The 20,202-nt window shown below is 42.5% G+C and overlaps 5 protein-coding genes across 6 annotated transcripts; 2 read left to right on the plus strand and 3 right to left on the minus strand.

The window, feature by feature from the left end:
- Positions 1 to 103: 103 nt before the first annotated feature.
- On the minus strand, positions 104 to 2,342 carry asf1ba (anti-silencing function 1Ba histone chaperone). Its single transcript, XM_067233167.1, has 4 exons — positions 1,957 to 2,342; positions 1,599 to 1,714; positions 1,162 to 1,338; positions 104 to 864 (listed from the first exon to the last, which is right to left on the minus strand). The coding sequence occupies exons 1-4, from the start codon at positions 2,063 to 2,065 to the stop codon at positions 673 to 675; spliced, it is 594 nt and encodes a 197-aa protein (XP_067089268.1). The 5' UTR covers positions 2,066 to 2,342; the 3' UTR covers positions 104 to 672.
- A 1,863-nt stretch (positions 2,343 to 4,205) lies between these two features.
- crb3a (crumbs homolog 3a) lies at positions 4,206 to 7,183 on the plus strand. Its single transcript, XM_067232381.1, is given in 4 exon segments — positions 4,206 to 4,278; positions 4,281 to 4,394; positions 5,554 to 5,609; positions 5,703 to 7,183. Coding segments are annotated over 4 exon segments (435 nt in total). The 5' UTR covers positions 4,206 to 4,223; the 3' UTR covers positions 5,913 to 7,183.
- On the minus strand, positions 7,171 to 9,893 carry tubb4bl (tubulin, beta 4B class IVb-like). The gene is made up of 4 exons (XM_067232380.1): positions 9,774 to 9,893; positions 8,969 to 9,077; positions 8,736 to 8,846; positions 7,171 to 8,536 (listed from the first exon to the last, which is right to left on the minus strand). Exons 1-4 carry the CDS (start codon positions 9,828 to 9,830, stop codon positions 7,479 to 7,481), a joined length of 1,335 nt encoding a protein of 444 aa, XP_067088481.1. The 5' UTR covers positions 9,831 to 9,893; the 3' UTR covers positions 7,171 to 7,478.
- A 614-nt stretch (positions 9,894 to 10,507) lies between these two features.
- On the plus strand, positions 10,508 to 13,399 carry LOC136940308 (E3 ubiquitin-protein ligase TRIM35). Of its 2 annotated transcripts, XM_067232379.1 has the most exons (7): positions 10,508 to 11,129; positions 11,403 to 11,498; positions 11,596 to 11,826; positions 11,939 to 11,961; positions 12,110 to 12,228; positions 12,520 to 12,650; positions 13,200 to 13,399. In XM_067232379.1, the coding sequence occupies exons 1-7, from the start codon at positions 10,725 to 10,727 to the stop codon at positions 13,245 to 13,247; spliced, it is 1,053 nt and encodes a 350-aa protein (XP_067088480.1). In that variant the 5' UTR covers positions 10,508 to 10,724; the 3' UTR covers positions 13,248 to 13,399. The 2 variants fall into 2 exon arrangements, with proteins under 2 accessions (XP_067088480.1, XP_067088479.1); XM_067232378.1 differs by having other exon boundaries at positions 12,520 to 13,399.
- Positions 13,400 to 13,521: 122 nt separating this feature from the next.
- LOC136941309 (G-protein coupled receptor 183) lies at positions 13,522 to 14,502 on the minus strand. Its single transcript, XM_067233789.1, has one exon. It carries the CDS (start codon positions 14,500 to 14,502, stop codon positions 13,522 to 13,524), a length of 981 nt encoding a protein of 326 aa, XP_067089890.1.
- Positions 14,503 to 20,202: the final 5,700 nt, after the last annotated feature.

The following is a 20,202-nucleotide window of genomic DNA, read 5'->3' on the forward strand; positions in this document are numbered from 1 at the left end:
TGATCCTTGGATTTGTCCATGCAAAGCAAATCCATTATAAACGAAGCTATAGGATGGTTCACTGATGATGTATTAACAAGTCTTAAATATATTTAGGTTCAAATATTTGTAAACAAAAACATTTTATTCGAGAAAGAAATGTCTCATGAAATAAAGATATATACATATCATGCCTCTAGTACTATTACCCAATCCAATAGACTCTACAACACTTGATAGCTGGCAAACTATAACCCAGTGCAATAGAAAGAGAAATATAATGGCTGAGGAATAGCCAAAAAGCACCTGTGTAGTACGATAAGCTTAACTGTCTGATTGTTTTCCCACCTATGCTTTACTTGCAGTGTGAAATAATCTTTTTAATCGTCACAAATCACAACTCTTAACAAAGCAAATATTTCTTAACAAATACACTGAATTGAAAAATACAGTCAATTGATTAGTCCAGTAGAGATATTCAGTTTTACTAGACAAAATAATCCTTTCTTGAAGTCCACGGTGGGGGGATTATAGTTAACAGTTGTTAATAGTGTATCTCAGACAAAAATGGACAGCTGTATGGAAACACCGCATGTCTGGCAGTCGACAACCATATATGAATGTCCAAGGTCCATTCCGGAACAAGGGTTGGCGAGGGTGAAGACAAAAGTTTGTAACTTTGTTTAAGTGTTTCTATAAGCAGTCCATAGAGTTTTCTGGAAGCAAGCCCATGGGTGGGGCCTTGCCTGGAAGACAGGAAGGGGGCAGCATAGAATTGGGGGAAGGGTCCACATTCTCAGAGTCTTCCATCCGTTCAGCACATCCTTCCCAATTGATATGGAATCGTGTTACACGTGGGTTTGAAGCCAGGATATTTCTCTGCAGCTGAAAGACAAACAATGTTAGGGGGCATTACATTGAAGGAAGTGTTGATGATATACAAGTGTTGATAAATGTACACTCACAATTGTATTTTAACAATTGATATACTCAGTTCACAACACTTTTTTTTCATTTTTCTGCAGCCACACATCGAAGACAACAAGAAGCATCTGCCCACCAAAGTAAATTCCTTGTTGTGTAAACTACTTGGCGAACTTTAAACTTTATTCTGATTCATATAATGCTACATGGTGTAGTATATCATTCATGATGACTCAATACAATTCACCTTGGATTTACCTGTGCATAGTCTGGCTTGACAGGAGGGTTCTCACGCAGTTCAGGGTCTGTGTACTCATTGTTGACATAGTATCCGATCCGAATGAACTCTTGTCCACGATATGTGCAGGTGATAAGCGCCACAGTGACACCTACAGCATCACTCTCTGGAATCAGACCAGTGTTTGGGGCATCAGCCTGAGGGTTAACACAGAGTTTGGAGCAAATTTAAGTCACAAGGTGAAGGAATAGAAGAGCAGCTTGTGTCTCTAACAGATGTGTCTACAGCTGGTTAACAATGAAGAACTAGCCGTGGTTCAGTGTATGTAGAGAATTGTATAGAGTACAGTAGTAAGGAAAGACATTCACTGAAAAAAGCACTGTTGTGACAAATTGTTTGTCACCAACTAACGTAGTTAGCTACTGAGGTTGCAAGCTTATTTGATTTGAAAACTCACTTGAAACACAAACATGTGTCTTCCTGCTGGTACTGGGCCAACCAGAACAGAATCAAGGGTCTGGTCGTATTCTTCACTCTCTGCTGAGCCCACATAGATGATTTTCCATTCTAGGTCTGCAACACATAACGTGTTTCAGTGTTCAAACTTAAAATTTGCGCGCTAACACCTAGCAAAGTCAGATGGCCTGTTAGTTCGCTACAGTAGCAAGGTAGAAAGTAGCTAATTTATGTTAGCTAGCTAGCACTGGTTAGCTAGCTAGCTACCTAGTTGCTGTTCTGGGTAGAAAAAACGAGTTAGCTAGCTGACTATTTCGGAGAGCCACAGACTAGTTCTGGCAACAATCATAACAACTTACCTTCAGACAGGTCTTCCATGCACTCGAATGTTATTTCAAATTGGAAAGGGTTTCCGAAAGGACTCGGATTATCAAGAACAGCAACATTTAGTACTTGGACCTTCGCCATTGTTGCAGTGTTGCCGCCGCAAATGCTGGGCTGGCGCGTAAACCAAATGCTCAAGTGTCAACGTTGGGCCCAGTTCGAACATCTAATAATGTATCCTATACTTCATTCCTTCTTCTTTCAGGAAATCGTAGGACTAATAAAAGTATTCTATTTAGTCTTAATGGTGCAACGCCGTCAATTGCATAGCACTATATTGATAGGATAATGGAAGTTTTGTTGACAATACTATTGTTAGTGAGCAAGGTGAGTGTGGTTCGTTATTTTATGTTCGTTGAATGGGATCCCTTTGGAAAGGTATTGTTATTCATGCAACAACCAGATGAGGGCAATTCATTCGTATGGTGCAGTCGGCTCTTTCACTCTCAGCGTCTGCATACAGAGTACTGTAGCTTAAATCAGCTAAACTTTTAAATAAGTAGGTTAGTAACAGCGTGCAAACGGGTTGAACCGAAAAATATAAAATGTTACAACATTTGCACCTAAAAAGATTCACACACCATAATTTGAATTGCCCCAATTGGGTAATTATTGTTGGGATGAGTGAATCACCTGTCACTACGCCAATTTGAACGCCAAATAGCCTAGTCATACAATGCATCTAGTCGAATCTTTTTACTTTTGTAGGCTACATGACACTACTGTAGCTACAAGTAAGGATTATTTTCGATAAATCCATTGTGGTATTTCAGGAATGTGTGATCTACATTTGAGAAAAACGCCTTTTTGTGCACACCACTAGATGTCATATTTCACATTGAAACCAGATTAAATCCAAATTGATATTACATCATGATAATGAGAATTGTAATAATGAGAATTACACGATTATATCACAATTCAGCCTTGGCCTTGGCTATAACTTATATTAGACAATAACAGTTAAAACATTCGGTAGAACTATTAATTATTATATTACTATTAATTGTTAAGATCCCAGTCTTGAATTCCATTTAGAAGTTGGACAGAAACGTCAACGAAATCGACATGGAAGGCAATATGAGAGGGGCCTGGATGACTGTAGTGATAGGTCCATTGAGCAGGTGGATTTTCTCTTCTGCCGTCCCTCTTTGACTCGGGTGTGCATACAAAGGCTATCTGTTCTTCCCGTGAAACGGGTTGATACCATGCACAGGTACTGTAACATGAGACATGACCATGTGACCAAGGGCGAAGAGAGGGAAAAAAAACTGTTTTACATAGTTAAAGCCACAGGTAGGCTAGGCTACGATGATGTCGAGACGCATCGATCATTTATCATCTAAAAGGATAACTTTAAAAAATCATTAAAAAGACACTTGATGAAGTTTGGATGTTCGCTTGGTCTCTTGATAAGGTGAGGCGGAAGTAAACAGTTGTTGTTTTTACACGGAATCTACTTGACTTATTTTCCGGTTGCCTCACCTGGATATCTATTGCAAGCAGCGCAAGTCGGTATGTACTTCATATTCAATACAGTTAAACGTATAATGGTATAGGCCTAGTGTGTAGAACTGAAGCGTTGGTCTTTTATTGGGCACGGATTACCAAATAGCCTACAGGCAACTGTTGCTGTTTAAGTACACTTGAACTAAGTGACATATTTCGAAACCAACTATTACAATGTATTAATACATAATACGATTTCAGCTGTTAGGGTTTTGATATAACTATTGAAAGTATTTTGCATTTAAACTTTGATTGTTATGGATGTATCGCCATACACCCTTCCTTTTTGAACAGGTGCAATTTTAGACAGCGCCTTTAGCCGATATGGTTTTCGCTCGCACTATGAACAAAAGTAGGCTAAAAAAAAGTAGACCTATTGCAATTGAATACATCTATACCAATCTCTTGTCAATTAAGTTGTCCAATCCTAGTCCTGTGCCTGACAACACCGGCATGTAGGATTCTACAGGTTTACTGTAGCCTATCTCTAATCCTTGTTAAGTGGGCTCAGTGGTCAAATCAAAGAATACTCAAATTAATCTTTTTCTAGACACCACTGACTAATATGTCGTTTTGGACCCATGTGGCATGTAACAGTATATTAACTAGACAATGATAACAACATTAATTAGACTCCCAAATTGGAATAGTTTTGTCTTCATACACAAGCCATGTGATTTTTACTGTAACATTTATGTTGATTATCTAGACAGCCTCTATAGGGTTGTGTTGAATGTTGGTCCTGCTGAAATGGCCCCAAGTTGATGTCCCAATGGCAGTCTACGCTCTATGAGGCCCTCCTGGTGCGAGATAGACATGGCACAGCTCCTGGATATCATTCCGATGCCTGGTATATTGGCAGGGAGTATCCTGCTACTGGTGCTAGCCATTAATCATGCCGAAGGTGAGTCACTCCATCCCTACTTCCTTCAACTACATTCATTCTGTTAGCCCTTCCTCTCTACAGTAAAGTGTCTTATACAACATGAAAACACACCCAGTCTCAATTATTATAGCCTCAAAAGCTGTTGCAGTTGCTCATAGCTCAGAGAACCAGACATGTTATGACATGTTGCCATAGCAAGACCGTCTCATAAAATTTGGTTTAAATGTAATGTGACTGTGCTCAGGAATTACATTTACATTACATTTAGCAGATGCTCTTATCCAGAGCGACTTACAGTAAGTACAGGGACATTCTCCCCAAGGCAAGTAGGGTGAAGTGCCTTGCCCAAGGACACAACGTCATTTGGCACGGCTGCGAATCGAACCAACAACCTTCTGATTAATAGCCCGACTCCCTAACTGCTCAGCCATCTGACCCCCTTAGGAATGTGACCACAATAATTGTTTAAAACCTCTGTAATGTTCAAACTGTCAACCTCCCCTTGTGTTGCAAGCTAAAAGTAACTTGCCAATATTACTGCCTTAGACATGTAGAGATCCAATAGAGAGAGCAACTGTGTTCACCCTCCCCCAAGTGTACCGTTTCTTTTTGTGTTCTTTTTTCAGAAAGGTGTACTTTTGTCCTTGAGAAACTTTCTGTTTACTCTAGTTAAAGATTAACTCGCTTTGAATCCGCTGAGTGGACTGATAAGGCTTCTAAACAAGACACCTTCAACCATTTAATTTCTGAAAGATAAGCATAATGACAAGTTGACTTGTGTTTTTTATGATTTAAAATCCATGAGTTTGGTTGGAAAATGTCACTGACCACAGTCACAGGCTGCATTCCAAGCACTCACCTCCCCCTCGCTGTTCAAGCTGTTACTGTGCGTGTGATCTCACATAAAAATCACATGGTTGGCCATGGATAAAGTTCCTGAGACACAGTTGCAGTAGCTGGACTTGAATACTTTTGCAAAGCAACACCTTGTGTATTCTAGAACATGAAAGTCCACATTTAGCTTTTGGTTCATTTTACACATTACTCACAGTGTTGCTGGTTTAACTAGTGTTTGTGTTGTTTTAATGCACTGTTTATAATGTCAGACAGCTTTCATGACCAGGACTTTGATACATTTATATTCAAATGTAATAACAATCTTGGATTCTTTTCATAGGTCAGAACGATTCAACTACCAGTCCCCCTACAACTTTTACAACAACAAGTGCCTCGGTTAGTATGCTATTCATATTTTCTTCCTGCTTAAGTTAGACCATTTCAGTATTGAAGAGAGTAGCTCTAATCCTTGTGTTATTCCACCTGCAGGGACCAAACATTGCTGCCATTGTTGCCCCAACTGTTATCCTAGGGCTTTTGGCTATAGCTTCTGCGGTCCTTGCATGGCTTTTTTGTGTGGTTAAGAAGAGGCGGCAGACTGAGGGGACGTACCATCCTAGTGCTGAGGAGCAATCAGGGACTCGCAGTGTAGAAGCGCCAGACACACTCAAACTACCCAAGGAAGAAAGGCTCATTTGAGCCTTGCTCGTGGCGTTTGGGGTTGCTATTTGGTGGAAGCTCCGCACCTGGAATCATTAACACCTCATTTGACCTTATTGTTGAAGGAAGAACTACCTGTGCAGAAACAAAGGACGTGTGAGCTGCAAGATGTGAAAGGTCATTACAAAAAAAGCCCTGGAAAAGGACGTTTCCAAGTTCTGGGTTCATGATCTGCTTTGGTAGCCACGGATAATCACTGACACACAATTGTTGAATGTAAATAGCAATTGCTTATTCAAGAGGAACAAATACTAAAATGGTCTTATGGACGGAGGTATCAGACTACTGCACTAAATGAAAGAGGAACAGTATTTTGTCATTACACATTTCACTGATGTTGTGACATCCGTCATGGCCAATCTGTCTTGCTTTTCAATAGCTAAATGGTGGAGATTACAACCGATAAATACATTTCTGTTTCAGTATCATCCATTCAGGATGATGCGTTGAATACTGAATTCTGAATACCACTATTGACTGTTGATATTTATGATTTCTAGATAATTTATACTTCAGTACAACACTGAATTTCAACCACAGACTAGTGTTGTTTTGAAGAATACGCTATGGACTTGCCTTTTATTGGTTACTAACTAGTCAGTTATCTAATATCTAATACCAGTTGTTCTGTCTTATTATATTGATTCATATCATTTTCAGTTAATACAATAGTATTGATTATGTTACCAAAAAGGAATAATTGTTTACACTTGAATATTTAATCTCCCAATTATTCCAATAAGTAAATGCTCCAAGATTTCTAGAATTTGGTATGTCAATGAATAATGACACTGATGTGGAGATATTTAGCAATGCTTTATCTACGCTCACAGTGGAATAAACTGATGGTCATTGTTTAAAATTATTCACCTAACGTTGTCAACAATTTTGAAAAAAGCTAGTGTTGAACCAGAACATTAGCAATTTTGTGTAGTTGCTTTCACTTAATGCATTATAGGAATGCAGAGTCTGCTTGTGCACCGCATGATCACAGTAGGCAATGCAAATTGTTCTTATTCTGCAATATGTGGTGAACTGAGACTTGGATTTGAGCTGTCTGGCTATTTCTCTGGTTGTTTGACATATTTAGAAATTAATCTGATCATTCAATGTCAATGCTGCCATCTGGTGGCACACATGTGTCACAAGTATCGTTTTTCAATACGTATCAAATGAGCATTTATTTTTATATAATAAAATAAAGACGGTCAGCATGATTATCAGTTAATCAGACACCAACTTTTAATTATTGTCCAATTCAAGGGTTTCACAGTTAAATTCACTTTCTTTCTTAAGAAAACAACTGGATGGATGTGGGTATGGGAAGAATTCAGTGCATTCAAAACACACAAAGACACATAAAAGTTCACTACTATAAGTTAACATCACTATCTGGTGCTATGATGATTGAGGATCATAGTATGCCAAACCATTTCAGCAAGTAAGGCAAACAATTTAAAGTGAGTTGAGACACGAAGGACAAAAGATAGGTATGGAGTTGGGAATGTAATGAAATGTTGTTTAGCAGTTAAGTGGCCAGAGGGTTTAGGCCACTTCCTCTTCTCCTTCCTCCTCAAACTCGCCCTCCTCTGCAGTGGCGTCCTGGTACTGCTGGTACTCCGACACCAGGTCGTTCATGTTGCTCTCGGCCTCAGTGAACTCCATCTCATCCATGCCCTCGCCCGTGTACCAGTGGAGGAAGGCCTTACGACGGAACATGGCGGTGAACTGCTCAGAGATACGCTTGAACAGCTCCTGGATAGCGGTGCTGTTGCCGATGAAAGTGGCGGCCATCTTGAGCCCACGGGGAGGGATGTCGCAAACGGCCGTCTTCACGTTGTTCGGGATCCATTCCACGAAGTAGCTGCTGTTCTTGTTCTGCACGTTCAGCATCTGCTCGTCCACCTCCTTCATGGACATGCGGCCGCGGAACACGGCGGCCACGGTCAGGTAGCGCCCGTGGCGGGGGTCGCAGGCGGCCATCATGTTCTTGGCATCAAACATCTGCTGGGTGAGCTCAGGCACGGACAGGGCGCGGTACTGCTGGCTCCCCCTGCTGGTGAGAGGGGCGAAGCCGGGCATGAAGAAGTGCAGTCGGGGGAAGGGAACCATGTTGACGGCAAGCTTGCGCAGGTCGGCATTGAGTTGGCCAGGGAAGCGAAGGCAGGTGGTCACCCCACTCATGGTGGCAGAGACCAGGTGGTTGAGGTCTCCGTAGGTGGGAGTGGTGAGCTTGAGAGTGCGGAAGCAGATGTCGTAGAGAGCTTCATTGTCAATGCAGTAGGTCTCGTCTGTGTTTTCTACCAGCTGGTGCACGGAGAGGGTGGCGTTGTAGGGCTCCACCACAGTGTCAGACACCTTAGGAGAAGGCACCACACTGAAGGTGTTCATGATGCGGTCAGGGTACTCCTCACGGATCTTGCTGATGAGCAGGGTACCCATCCCTGAACCAGTGCCCCCCCCCAAGGAATGGGTGAGCTGGAAGCCCTGGAGGCAGTCACAGCTCTCAGCCTCCTTCCTCACCACGTCCAGGACTGAGTCCACCAGCTCAGCCCCCTCTGTGTAGTGGCCCTTGGCCCAGTTGTTTCCAGCACCACTCTGGCCTAGAGAAAGCAGAAAAATTGAGATGCCCAGAAAAGCATTAGAGGATTACAAGTTATGATACTAAAAAAGGCTGAATTGAAAATAAACAACACATCTAGCATAACCAATCAGAGACCATTAAAAGTAAACAATTAAATGACAATGAAATACATGACTGGACTCCATACTGTTAGACACCTTTGATTAAAAAACACCTACCAAAGACAAAGTTGTCAGGCCTGAAGATCTGTCCGAAGGGTCCCGACCTGACTGAGTCCATGGTGCCAGGCTCTAGGTCCACCAGGATGGCACGAGGAACATACTTTCCACCTGCAAATGTGACAGGTTCACCCCTGATTGTTTTCACTGGTTCACGATGATGCTGGCATAGCATGAACTATAATGGTTTATTTAGGATACGAGAATTATATGTATACAGTAGAAATAACAACCTGAGGCTTCATTGTAATAGACACTGATCCTGTCCAGCTGCAGGTCACTGTCTCCATGGTAGGAACCAGTGGGGTCGATGCCATGTTCATCACTAATCACTTCCCAGAACTGAGAGAGAGAGATAGGGAGAGAGAATGGATATAGGTTGGGGAAAAAGGATGGGTGTAAGGATGTTGACTGATTAATTGCTAGTTTTGAATATAACCCTTACATATTTGTGTCTCATGAGCCATGCATATGTGATACATTGTGTCTTTGCAGCTGAACATTGTTATGATGAACAATGATGGTAGCTTGAACTCAAATCAGGCAACTAAATCATGATAAGACAGAGAAATGTAGAATAAATAGGTCAAGTTGGTTGGGGAGGGAATGGTATCTGATGGCATCAGTTTGAGACACCATGACAGTATACTACCAACTTCCTCCTCAACAATGAATATAACAAGGTAGGCTAACAATGAGGAGATAAAATGCATTTGACATTGATTCGTGACTGCGTGACCTATATTCTATAATTATAGGCACAAAAAACAATAATGCTATATAATAAAAACAGAATTGCATAGTCTACAATTATGTATTTATTTAATGCACAAAATATACAAAATCTTCTGTCGCGCACGTGAATTACAGTCATGCAGTTTCATGATGGAAATTCAGGGATCCTCCATTTTCTGCGACTTTCTAGCGAATTGGGATAGGATTAGTAGCCTTTCGGCTGCAATAAAAGGAATCCTGCAAGCAATCATGCATTTAAATATGTTTTTTTAAATCAAAATATCAAACTCATATATTTCATACCTTTGCTCCAATCTGGTTACCGCACTGGCCAGCTTGCAAATGCACAATTTCGCGCATTTTGATAAGAGGATTTGACAGAGCTGCAGGAATCAGGATTCTTCTCGCAGAACGCTCATGCGCTTTGACAGTCTAGGTCACGCCCGTCTTTAAAAAGACAACTGGACCAAATCATCGATGCAACTTCACGTCATCCCCATGGTAACCAAAGACAGGAGGAGGAGATGATGTATCCTTGTTCGTGATAAAGATACACATTGACAAGTTGGCCGACAGCTTGATCGGCTAGAAGCTACGTGATCGCAGAAGCGAATATTATCAAAGACTGAGTTCACTTTGGCTCTATACGTGCAGTCAAAGTATATGGGCCTGTATAATGTAGCTCGTTTGAACACAATGAGTCAGAGGGAGGGCAGCCTCCCCCAAGCGACACCCAAACGGATTAATAAATAACACCACAGACCTACAAACCTCTTCTTTTTTTCTCTCATCTTGAATGTTTCTATATAGTCATTGAATAAAGTATTCGAGTTTCAGACATTTCTATACCTTACAGGTAAAAAAACATTCTATTCCAAACGAGCAACGGGTTTTAAACAAGTTTGAAACTATTTCACATTTGACCTACTGTAGGCTACCGAGCAGGCTTGACTTCCTGTTTCCCAGGGTTTTTTGCATTCAGTGTCAAAAGTGCTCTGTGTCTCTGGAGTCAGTCAGACAAACCGAAAACAGGAAAATGGTCTATTCTAAAATGGTTTTCTCTGCGTCAAGAACAATGGAACAACAAAGACTTTAGACTTTTCATTATAGGCTAAATGCTGTCTAGATTTAGGTAAAGTTTAAAACAACCTACTTTTCTTCCTCTCATTATTACGTAGTGTAGTTTTCAAAGACAGACAAGTTTTTTGGGCGACATTGGAGCTCCTCTAGCCAACCCCTGACCAGGTGAAGGACATGTCATGTGGCGTCTCTCTCCCCGAGGAGGACCTCTACTGTCCTGTTTGCATTGACATCTTCAGTGACCCTGTCCTGCTGACATGCAGCCACAGCGTCTGTCGGAGCTGTATCCAGCGCTGCTGGGACACTTCAGCCTCCAGAGAGTGCCCAGTCTGCAGGTGCAGGGCTTCCAAGCACAGCCCGCCCTCCAACCTGGCCCTAAAGAACCTCTGTGAGGCCTTGGTACAGAGCAGGCTGGAGAGCCATGCAGGCAGGGAGAGATTACTCTGCAGCCTGCACGGGGAGCAATTTAAATTATTCTGCCTGGACGACATGCAGCCTGTCTGTGTGGTGTGCCAATCCTCCAAAATGCACAAACACCATGACTGTTCACCGATAGAGGAGGCGGCACTGGATTGCAAGGTGAGTGAGAGGTTTAATGACTCAGTGCCCACACAGAATAACACAAAAACAGATGACTCAAATAACCATGTTATTCCATTCCAGTCAGGTTGAAGGTAGAATTCTTTCAATTTTGACCAGAGAATTTGAATGTCAAAGCTTAGGTTTATCACCATCTAATGGTTCATCACCATCTGCTGTCAAATACAGGAATTTTCCTGTTTAGAGTATACAGTAAGTGCATGAAAGTATGTATGGATGGCCTGGTTCACACAAATAGAATTACTCTTCCAGAATGAGATCTGTGCTTCACTGAAGACCCTGAAAGACACTCTGGACTCCCTCACCAGGGTACCCAATACATTAAAGACCACGCTAGCACACATAAAGGTAACTCCTAACACATCACCAGTTTGATGTCCAAAGAAATTCGCAGAAACCCCCCCCCCCCCAAAAAAAAAAGTATCTGCGTTTTTATGTTCTTCAGAGTCAGGCTCTGGAAACTGAACAAAAGATGAAAGACCAGTTTGGACAGTTGCACCAGTTTCTTTACGAGGAGGAGACGGCCATGTTAGCTGGTCTGAGGGAGGAGGAGGAGGAGAAGAGGAGCCTTGTGATGACAGCGATGACAGAGACTGCTGCAAGGACACTGTCTCTCACAGAGACTATCGCAGTCCTCGAGAAGGAGATTGCAGAAGATGACATGGCATTGCTACAGGTCTGTATACATCTAGGATACCGTCCAATTAATTGAGACAATCGACAAGGATCTTAACAGTGCTAATGGTTTATTAGCTGTGAACTTGACACAATGTGTTTGTTTTCCCCAGAACTTCAAAGCCACTTTGGAAAGGTATTTGAACACACTGTCAGTGTACAACCCCCACACAGTCAGTTGCACAACCCCCCCCCCCCCCACACACACACACGCACACACATGCACTCAAACACAAACACACATCCTTCCTTTCAAACAAACTTTGCTTCCTATTTTGTTTCAGAGGGAGCTGTGTGCCACAGCCTTCAGTGACAGCTTCAGGGACACTTGTTGATGTGGCCAAACATCTGTGTAATCTCAAATACAGAGTCTGGGAGAGAATGTCACACCATGTGGATAAAGGTAAAGTAGTAGGGGGTCAGATGCCTGAGTGGTTAGGGAATTGGGCTATTATTCAGAAGGTTGCCGGTTCAATTCCTGGCGGGTGGTTAACGTATTGTCCTTGGGCAAGGCACTTCATCCTACTTGCCTTGGGGGAAAAGTCCCTGTACTTACTGTAAGTTGCTCTGAATAAGAGCGTCTAGTTGACTATATGTAAATGTAGTATATGTAATCCAACAGATGGTCTATCAATCCAGCGGGGAGATGGAAACTCTTTCCTGCCCTCTAACTGTCCTATTTCCTCTCCCTCAGCTCCTGTGATTTTGGATCCAAACACAGCCCACCCCTGCCTCATCTTGTCTGATGACCTGACTTCACTCCACTACAGCAGCTTGCCCCTGGGTGTCCCTGACAACCCTGAGCGCTTCCACATGAGTGCAGAGGTAGTGGGCATGACAGGACTAGGCTCAGGGAGTCACTGCTGGGAAGTGGAAACAGGAAGTAACGAGGACTGGATTCTGGGTGTGGTCAGTGAGTCTGTACCGAGAGCGGCTGAGGCGTTAGCCAGGCCTGACAATGGCTTCTGGACCTTGTGTCTGAGGAATAAAGAGTACAGAGCCATGACCTCTCCCCCAACACTGCTGGCTGTTGCTAGGAAACCCCAAAGGGTCAGAGTGCAGATGGACTGGGACAAGGGGGAGGTGTCTTTCTTTGACTCCACTGATCGAGATGCGGCCTTGTACTCATTCTCGCAAACCAAGTTTACAGAAAGAGTTTTCCCATATTTTTATACACAAAGTAAACACCCGCTGAGAATCCTTAATGATGAAAAACAATGTTTTGGATGACAACAATTAGATTTTAATGACAATGTCAGAAATGATGGGGTTATGAAAATGACAGAGTGACTTGAGAGTTTCATTTTTACTTCATGTAATGTCATTTCCATATTCTATGAATGATGATCAATAATCGACTTTTTACTTTCCAAGGAAATGATCTTCAATATAAAAACTGCATGTTTCCACATGCAGTTTTAAACTTGTACACATGGTGGCGGCCCAGCTCCAGCTGAATGTGATCCATAGAGAAGAGGATGACGCTTACCCATAATATCTCATTTGCTCTTTATATATTTCTTCGTAAGAAAATGTACAAGCTGATGTGACTACATGAATACATCAATGTTTAATAGAACTGTGCTTCAAACTACTTTTCCTGTGACTACTTGTCCATACTTTAAATCACCTAAGAAAACATACTATATATTTAGCAAAACAACCTTTGGACAAAGAAATGGTTAATCTTGGACTTTTAAGCAGCATTAACAGGAGGTGAATCGGGCTTCTCCTTAGAAGTGTTCCATCTCTTCAGGCAGGAGTCAGGAAGGAAGGGAACCTTCTCTAGGCGTGAGAGGTAGATTAGTGGCTGAATGCTGCTACTGATGTTGACAAAGGCAAAGCCCACAGGCTGCACATAGCAGCGGAAGGCATGTGGCGGGTAGTAGTCCTGGAAGGGGAACAGAGCTACAGGTGGCAGGTAGTTAAACACAATGATAGCCAAGATGGAAAGCACCATGTTAAACGCTTTCTTCTTCATGGGGTGCATTTCATCCTTGCCTGCCCCACGGGACTTTTTTAAGGCCAACAGGATGGCGATATTGCAAAAAACCATCCAGGTGAAGCTTGCCAGGATCTCACCAGTGAAGACCTTTTCAAAGTCACGGAGGCCCCCGACTGTCTTGGCCGAAGCGTAGGCAAAGGTGAGACACAGCACGAAAACAGAGAGAGCTATCCTGTACTTGTTATCTTTGAGTTGGCTGAAGGCTATTGGGCAGAGTACTGCCACAAAGCGATCCAGGCAAATACAAGAGAGAAAGAGGGGGCCACTGGTGTCTTTGACACCGTAGGAGAACTTAAAGGCAGACCACATCTTCATGCTTTCCCAGTAGTAGAGATTTAGGTAGATGAGGGGTACCATGCAACCAAAGTAGAAATCCATGAAGGCAAGGCACCCTAAGAAGATGTCGGACGTGGAGGGCTGGTGGCGGTTACGGATGAGGATCACCATCACCATGATGTTGGCAGGAATTCCCACCACCACATTGAAAGTCTGCACGGTCAGGTCAAAGAGAATGCCTTCCACCATGTCGTCACAGCCATCAAACACGCTAAAGTGGTGCACGACTGTAGCGTTGGCCAGGGTTTCAATGGGGGCGTCAAGGGTGGATGGCAGGGGGGGCGTGGTGGTGGTGGTGGTGTTCACTGTCAGGTATTTATTCAGAAGGTCCCACATGATGCCCTCACAGAGATCAGATTGAGATCAACAGCAGGAGTCTGAAGGGAGAACATAGAGAAGGGTTAGGTTAGGTAAACATCAAGACATCCAGATGTACTCTCTCTCCAGCTTCGGATCCATTAGTCTCGTCAGCTCCCTGGAGTCCTTGATGATTATAACTGGGCTACTGTGCCACAAAACACAGTTGAAAAAACAGCAGGGACAAACAGAAAGAGGGCATCCCGCAGGCTGTTATTCTGTTTTTGAGTTCTGGTGAGGCACACTCTGGGTCCTGTTTCTCTCTGGAGAACCACTTCTCTGTACACACCAGGAAATCAACTCCCAACTGACTAGCTCCCCCAGTGCTGTTCCACCAACCCCACCCCTCTCACATAGAGATAAAAGGACACTCCGCTCATTGCTGGGTGTTAGAAGCCCTTGTGAGGCATCTGTGGTGATTGGTGCATTCAATCAATTGTTGTGTGAGTAGAAGTCTTTGCTGACATTTTTCGATTCAGTTATTCAGAGTTCTTTTTTGACATTAATGCAAGCAAGTCATCTTTAAATCATAGCTTTTTGACATCCAGGAGTTGCCAGAATACGTTGTTGACAACAAATATCGACTTGACTGATGAATACAGTTCTGCCAAGGAACTGTCAGATATCCTAGTCCTGATTTCCTTCGACAGTCCTGCTGTAGTGTGTGTGCCACAGGCGGGGATCATCCCTGCTCCAGTACTCTGAGGGCCTGCTCTGGGTCACACTGTTTCCCTTCTTACCCCTTCTTCCTTCCCGGCCTCTCTAGGTTTCTACCTCCCCCTGACCTCTGAGCTGGCCCTTTTCTCCTGTGGAACCAGAGGCCAGACTCTTGTTTTCTGCCGATGGTACTACAGATGCAAAACCTGATCAAAAGTCCTTTGTTTATAACCACCTGACAATGTGAAACCAAAATAAATGACGGCTGAGTTGGCGTGGTGGTGACAGCCGGTGTTAAATGCCCATATAATACAATTACTGTTGAAAGCATTTAGCATCAGTCTAATTTGGTATATTAGAACATTTGAGGAATTATGTGATATGAGAAGTGATCATTCATAATCAATTTAGAATGTTACCCGTCACCTCAAGATGAAAACGTCTCATCCCGTCAAGGCACGTCATTCCACCCAATCTATTTTATGGAAACCTGTCACAATAACACTGCCTTTCTGTCTTCACTCTCTGAACAGGAGATGAATAAAAATTTCCATATTGGGAATGTTAATTGATCCTTAACGTTAACACAAATTCACGGCGACTGTTTTGTTTGAGACCTTCTAAGCCAAACTGAAAGCAATCAAAATAAATCTGTATTGTCATTCAAATCATCAGCATGGCTTGATGTAGGCCTACAACACAGGGCAAAATGAATAAAGATCAAACATACACTTACCTCAGCGACGGCGAAGCTCTATCTTGCAAAAAGTGGAGGTTCTCAAAGAGGGGGATTTATTTGTGGGTTTCAGTTTATATACGTATATTCTCTGAAGAGAGATTTGTTTGTGCTGGGGGAAGTAAATGGGAGGTCCTTCCACTTTGAGGACATGCTCCTGTGGGGTCTAATATGTACTCTCTTGTTGGTTAGCATGTGGTCCTCTGTGGAACACGCCATCCATTTGTACATTTGTATTTTTTGTAATATTTGTATTTTTGTCTTTTTATATTGCAAATTATGGCGCTAGTTCATGTACCCTTAGTATAGATAGTCCACATATTTAAATTTTAGGTCCCTATATGTTTATTGTATGCACCTTCCTGCCAAAGCAAATTCCTTCTCTGTGCAAACTTTCATGGCGAATAAATCCCATTTTGATTCTGATTCTGATCCGTATCACCTCAAAGTATTTCTGAATGTTGGCTGACCATAACTCCTAATATAAAAAAATGCAAGTATACATTTAAGTAAAAGAATAATAAAGCATGATTGTTGTAAAAACAAAAGAAAAAAAAAGCAGTTTGGTGTTGATGAGTGGATACTCTCGATCTACAATGTTACAGCCTGACTAAACGTCCTCCCTGATGCTTATAGGAAGGAGGTGGTGTTTTGTGTCTCTCACTTCAGCCCTCCCTGGGCCCTCCAGGCTCTCTGAGTGAATCCAGGGGCATGATGGGCATCATGGGACTGGTCCTGCTGGAGCAGTTGGAGTCAGTCCCCCCCTGGGGCCATGTGTGTCATTTTCACTCAACAGTTCATCTCATCTGCTGTACAGCCTGAGTTGGGGAACGCAGGTGTTAGAGCGGCACGGCATCTCCATGGTGATCAAGTCACTCTGGTGACCTGATAGGTGTGTGTCCGTGCCTGTGTGTTTGTATGTGTCTGGGATTGTGGTGGTGGTGGTGGTGAGGAATACTGGTGAGCACGCATGGACCTTTCGATCACTCCGAATGTCCGCTATCTCAAGGTGCCGCTGTTCAATTCAACTGGGATTGAAGCCACTTTCCACGTGTCAAGAAAAACACGTTGCATTTGCACCTACAGATGAAGCGTGTTCATGCAAATCATGAATGTTCCCTGGTCGGTCTTGTCGCTGCTACAAAAACAGCAAGGTGAAGGATGCTCTACACCTTGTGTGTGCGCGCGAGTGTGTTTTAAAGTTTATTGAGATTGATTCTGGCACAGGGCGGTTAAGCGCATTAGCCTGTCTTCTAGCAGGAATGAAAGAAGCCAATGTTCTGTTCCCACTGTGGACACGTTATCTGAGCGACACAATGACCCCTAAGACTGGGAGACAGAGACGGCCGTGGCAGAAAGACCATAAACTTGACTGACCAGAGGGGGCAGCAGTGATCTATAGTTTTTGTGTCACCAACATCTCACTCACCGTCGGCATCACGGGCACTGTGCCCTATCTATCATTCCAAGAGTCTGTGTGTGTCACCTACTTCATCATGGGCACTGTGCACTATCTATCTATTGCTCCAGAAATCTGTTTGTGTGTTTCTCACAGTTATCTTAATCACCGACTGCACCATGGGTACTGTGCAATAATGTAATGAATTAAGTATACAGTTCCAGTTGTACTTGGAGTTTCAATACTAAATCCTGATACAGTATACTTAGTATAGTTGCCTCTGGTGTGTGTGTGTGTGTCTCAATTGTATTATTGGCTCAGTATTTCACTGCGCTGTTGTGCCACACACTATTAAACAGCCACAGGACACGTATTTCCTTATAAATGTATTTGTACCTGGAGGTGAAGGTTCAATCACTTGCCGTTGAGGAAGGTGGTACGGAGGTTGCAGAGCAGCTGTCTGGCTGAGTAAATGTGGTGCAGTGCTAAGGTGTCTCAGGAGATTTAGCCTTTTTGAAATGTGCAGGAGAACTCAAAGCCCCGGAAGGAATGAAAACAGGAATATAGCATGGCTCACCGCCATCTTAACGTGATGGATATCCATTGCCGTCTCATACTCTAAAGCATAATATTCACACAAACAAATTCTGACTTATTTCCTACTGCTCTCCCAGTACTACCTCTCTCTCTCTCTCTCTCTCTCTCTCTCTCTCTCTCTCTCTCTCTCTCTCTCTCTCTCTTGTCTCAAACCTTTGGGTGTAGAGCAAATGCTAGTGGGTCAACGAGGTCATGGCCTCTGTGGGATGCTGGTCAGGGGATTATTGACCAAGCAAGGTAACACTTTATAATAAGTCAACGCTTTTTGGCATTTACAAAGTGTTAACTAATAGTTAGTTAATCCTTTATAAAACATTTTGAAACATTAACAATACATTATTAAATAGTTAATAAGCTTATTATTAAACACTATGTTGATCATTAATAAACACTGTTAAAATTTTTGCATTTTATTCATAATACAATTCATAAGGTGTTTGATAACTGCATTATCATACTTTATACACAGCTTGTTAATATAGTTGCAAACCAGTAGTTTAAAAGGTGTTAATGGTACATGAGCTGGTATAGAAAGCATTAGCAAATGGTGAACAAACCATTTACATTACCTTTATAAAGCATGAGTAAATAACTAACTACATATTTACTTATGTCTTTAATTAATGTATGCCAAGTCGAATACAGGATGTACACTATGCTTTGCAGATATCTTAACAACTATTTTATAAAGACTTACTAATGATGCAACTTCTGATTAGTAATGCAAGTTATAAAGCATTTATATATAGCATTTGCAATAAAGAGAGATGACTGAGTCATAATGAGTCATAACTGGAGGAGGCTGGAGAGAGAAGGAATAACACAATGAAATGAACTTCACTTATTCTAACAAGACAGTTTGTTTTCAAAAGTTTACTTTTTTTCACTGAGAATCGAAGGATGACTTAACTCGTTGCGTAAGTACTGGCAAAGATCCAACACTGTCTTTTGCCACACCATCAATTTAATCAATCATCACAGGTCCTCTATTTGGAAAGCTCTAGAGAAACTGGTCACTCTCTGGTACCGACACCAGGGGGTCTAAACCAACCCAGACGGCTTGTCCAATCTTCATGAAACGGTGTGGGCCTGCTGTAGTAGAGACAGATGGACTCATTAAAAACTCTTGTCTCACATTCAATCAAATAGCTCACTGCCGTTTCCAAATAAAACATTATTGGACTAGTTTGGCTGAGGCATGCCACTTCTGTGGACTTGGAACACCTGTGATTTAAGTCTTCTATCCTCCAGTTTTTTCCCATCTAAAGCATGGTGGAAGACATTTGTCGATCAATTTGTTTCCCCTGAGTTTCTCTTCGAACATATTATGTTGTAATGTCCACAAGTGTATGCTGACACACGTAAACACTTCAGCAGCCATGGTCTGCCCAGCAAGTACAAAAACACAGATCCCAGACACTCTTGGAACTTTGGACTAGTTGTGTAAGGATTGCAGGAGATTCAGTTATCCGTTGTGGAACAATAATTATTAAAATGGCAAACAGGACAGACGTTTAGAATATGCACCCCCCCCCCCCCCCCCCCCTCCAGAAACAGCAACATCGATCACAGCACTGTTCTGCACCTATACAACAAACTATCGAGAACCAGATGGAATCTGTTTGGACGAGAAAGAGAGTGAAAGAGAGCGAGAGAATGGGAGAGAGGGAGGTTGTATATTTCACTCAAATTGATCAGTGAGCAGCAGTTTTTCACCTCTTGTGTACAGTCCAGGGTGTAAACCTTTCCTGTTTTCAAACAGGTCACAGTAAATCACTTGCTGAGGGACAAAGAATACAACAGGGTCTTACCTCTGCAATTACTTTAATGGAACCGAAAACATGACACTGACTGCAACTACAAAACAAGCAGGCATGGAGCCAGGCACAGTTAAGTAGCGAATGAAACCATAGCCATGGCCTTGTGGATGTGAAGTCCGGCTGAACACGACACAAGCCTATGCTCGGTCACAACAAACATCCCCAATTAATGGATTGGAGAATGCTGGTGGACAGAGAGAGAATGGGGGATAGTTGTTGGTTAATGAAGAGACAGTCGCTTTGAGTGCACCGGTACTAGCCACCACATAGGCCATGGGTGGCTCATCAGACTCCTGTTAATTATCCAATTATGCCAGTCAAAATGTGAAGCAATTATCATAATCACGGGCATTAATGTGATGGCACATTACCAACAAACAACCAACCTGTAGTCTCATTTGACAATCTCTGCTTAATGGAGTTAATTATGAAATTAAACAAGAGGAAATCATTATTCATAAGATAGCTTC

The sequence above is a fragment of the Osmerus mordax genome, chromosome 3 (assembly GCF_038355195.1).
Source record: "Osmerus mordax isolate fOsmMor3 chromosome 3, fOsmMor3.pri, whole genome shotgun sequence".
Lineage (NCBI taxonomy): Eukaryota > Metazoa > Chordata > Actinopteri > Osmeriformes > Osmeridae > Osmerus > Osmerus mordax.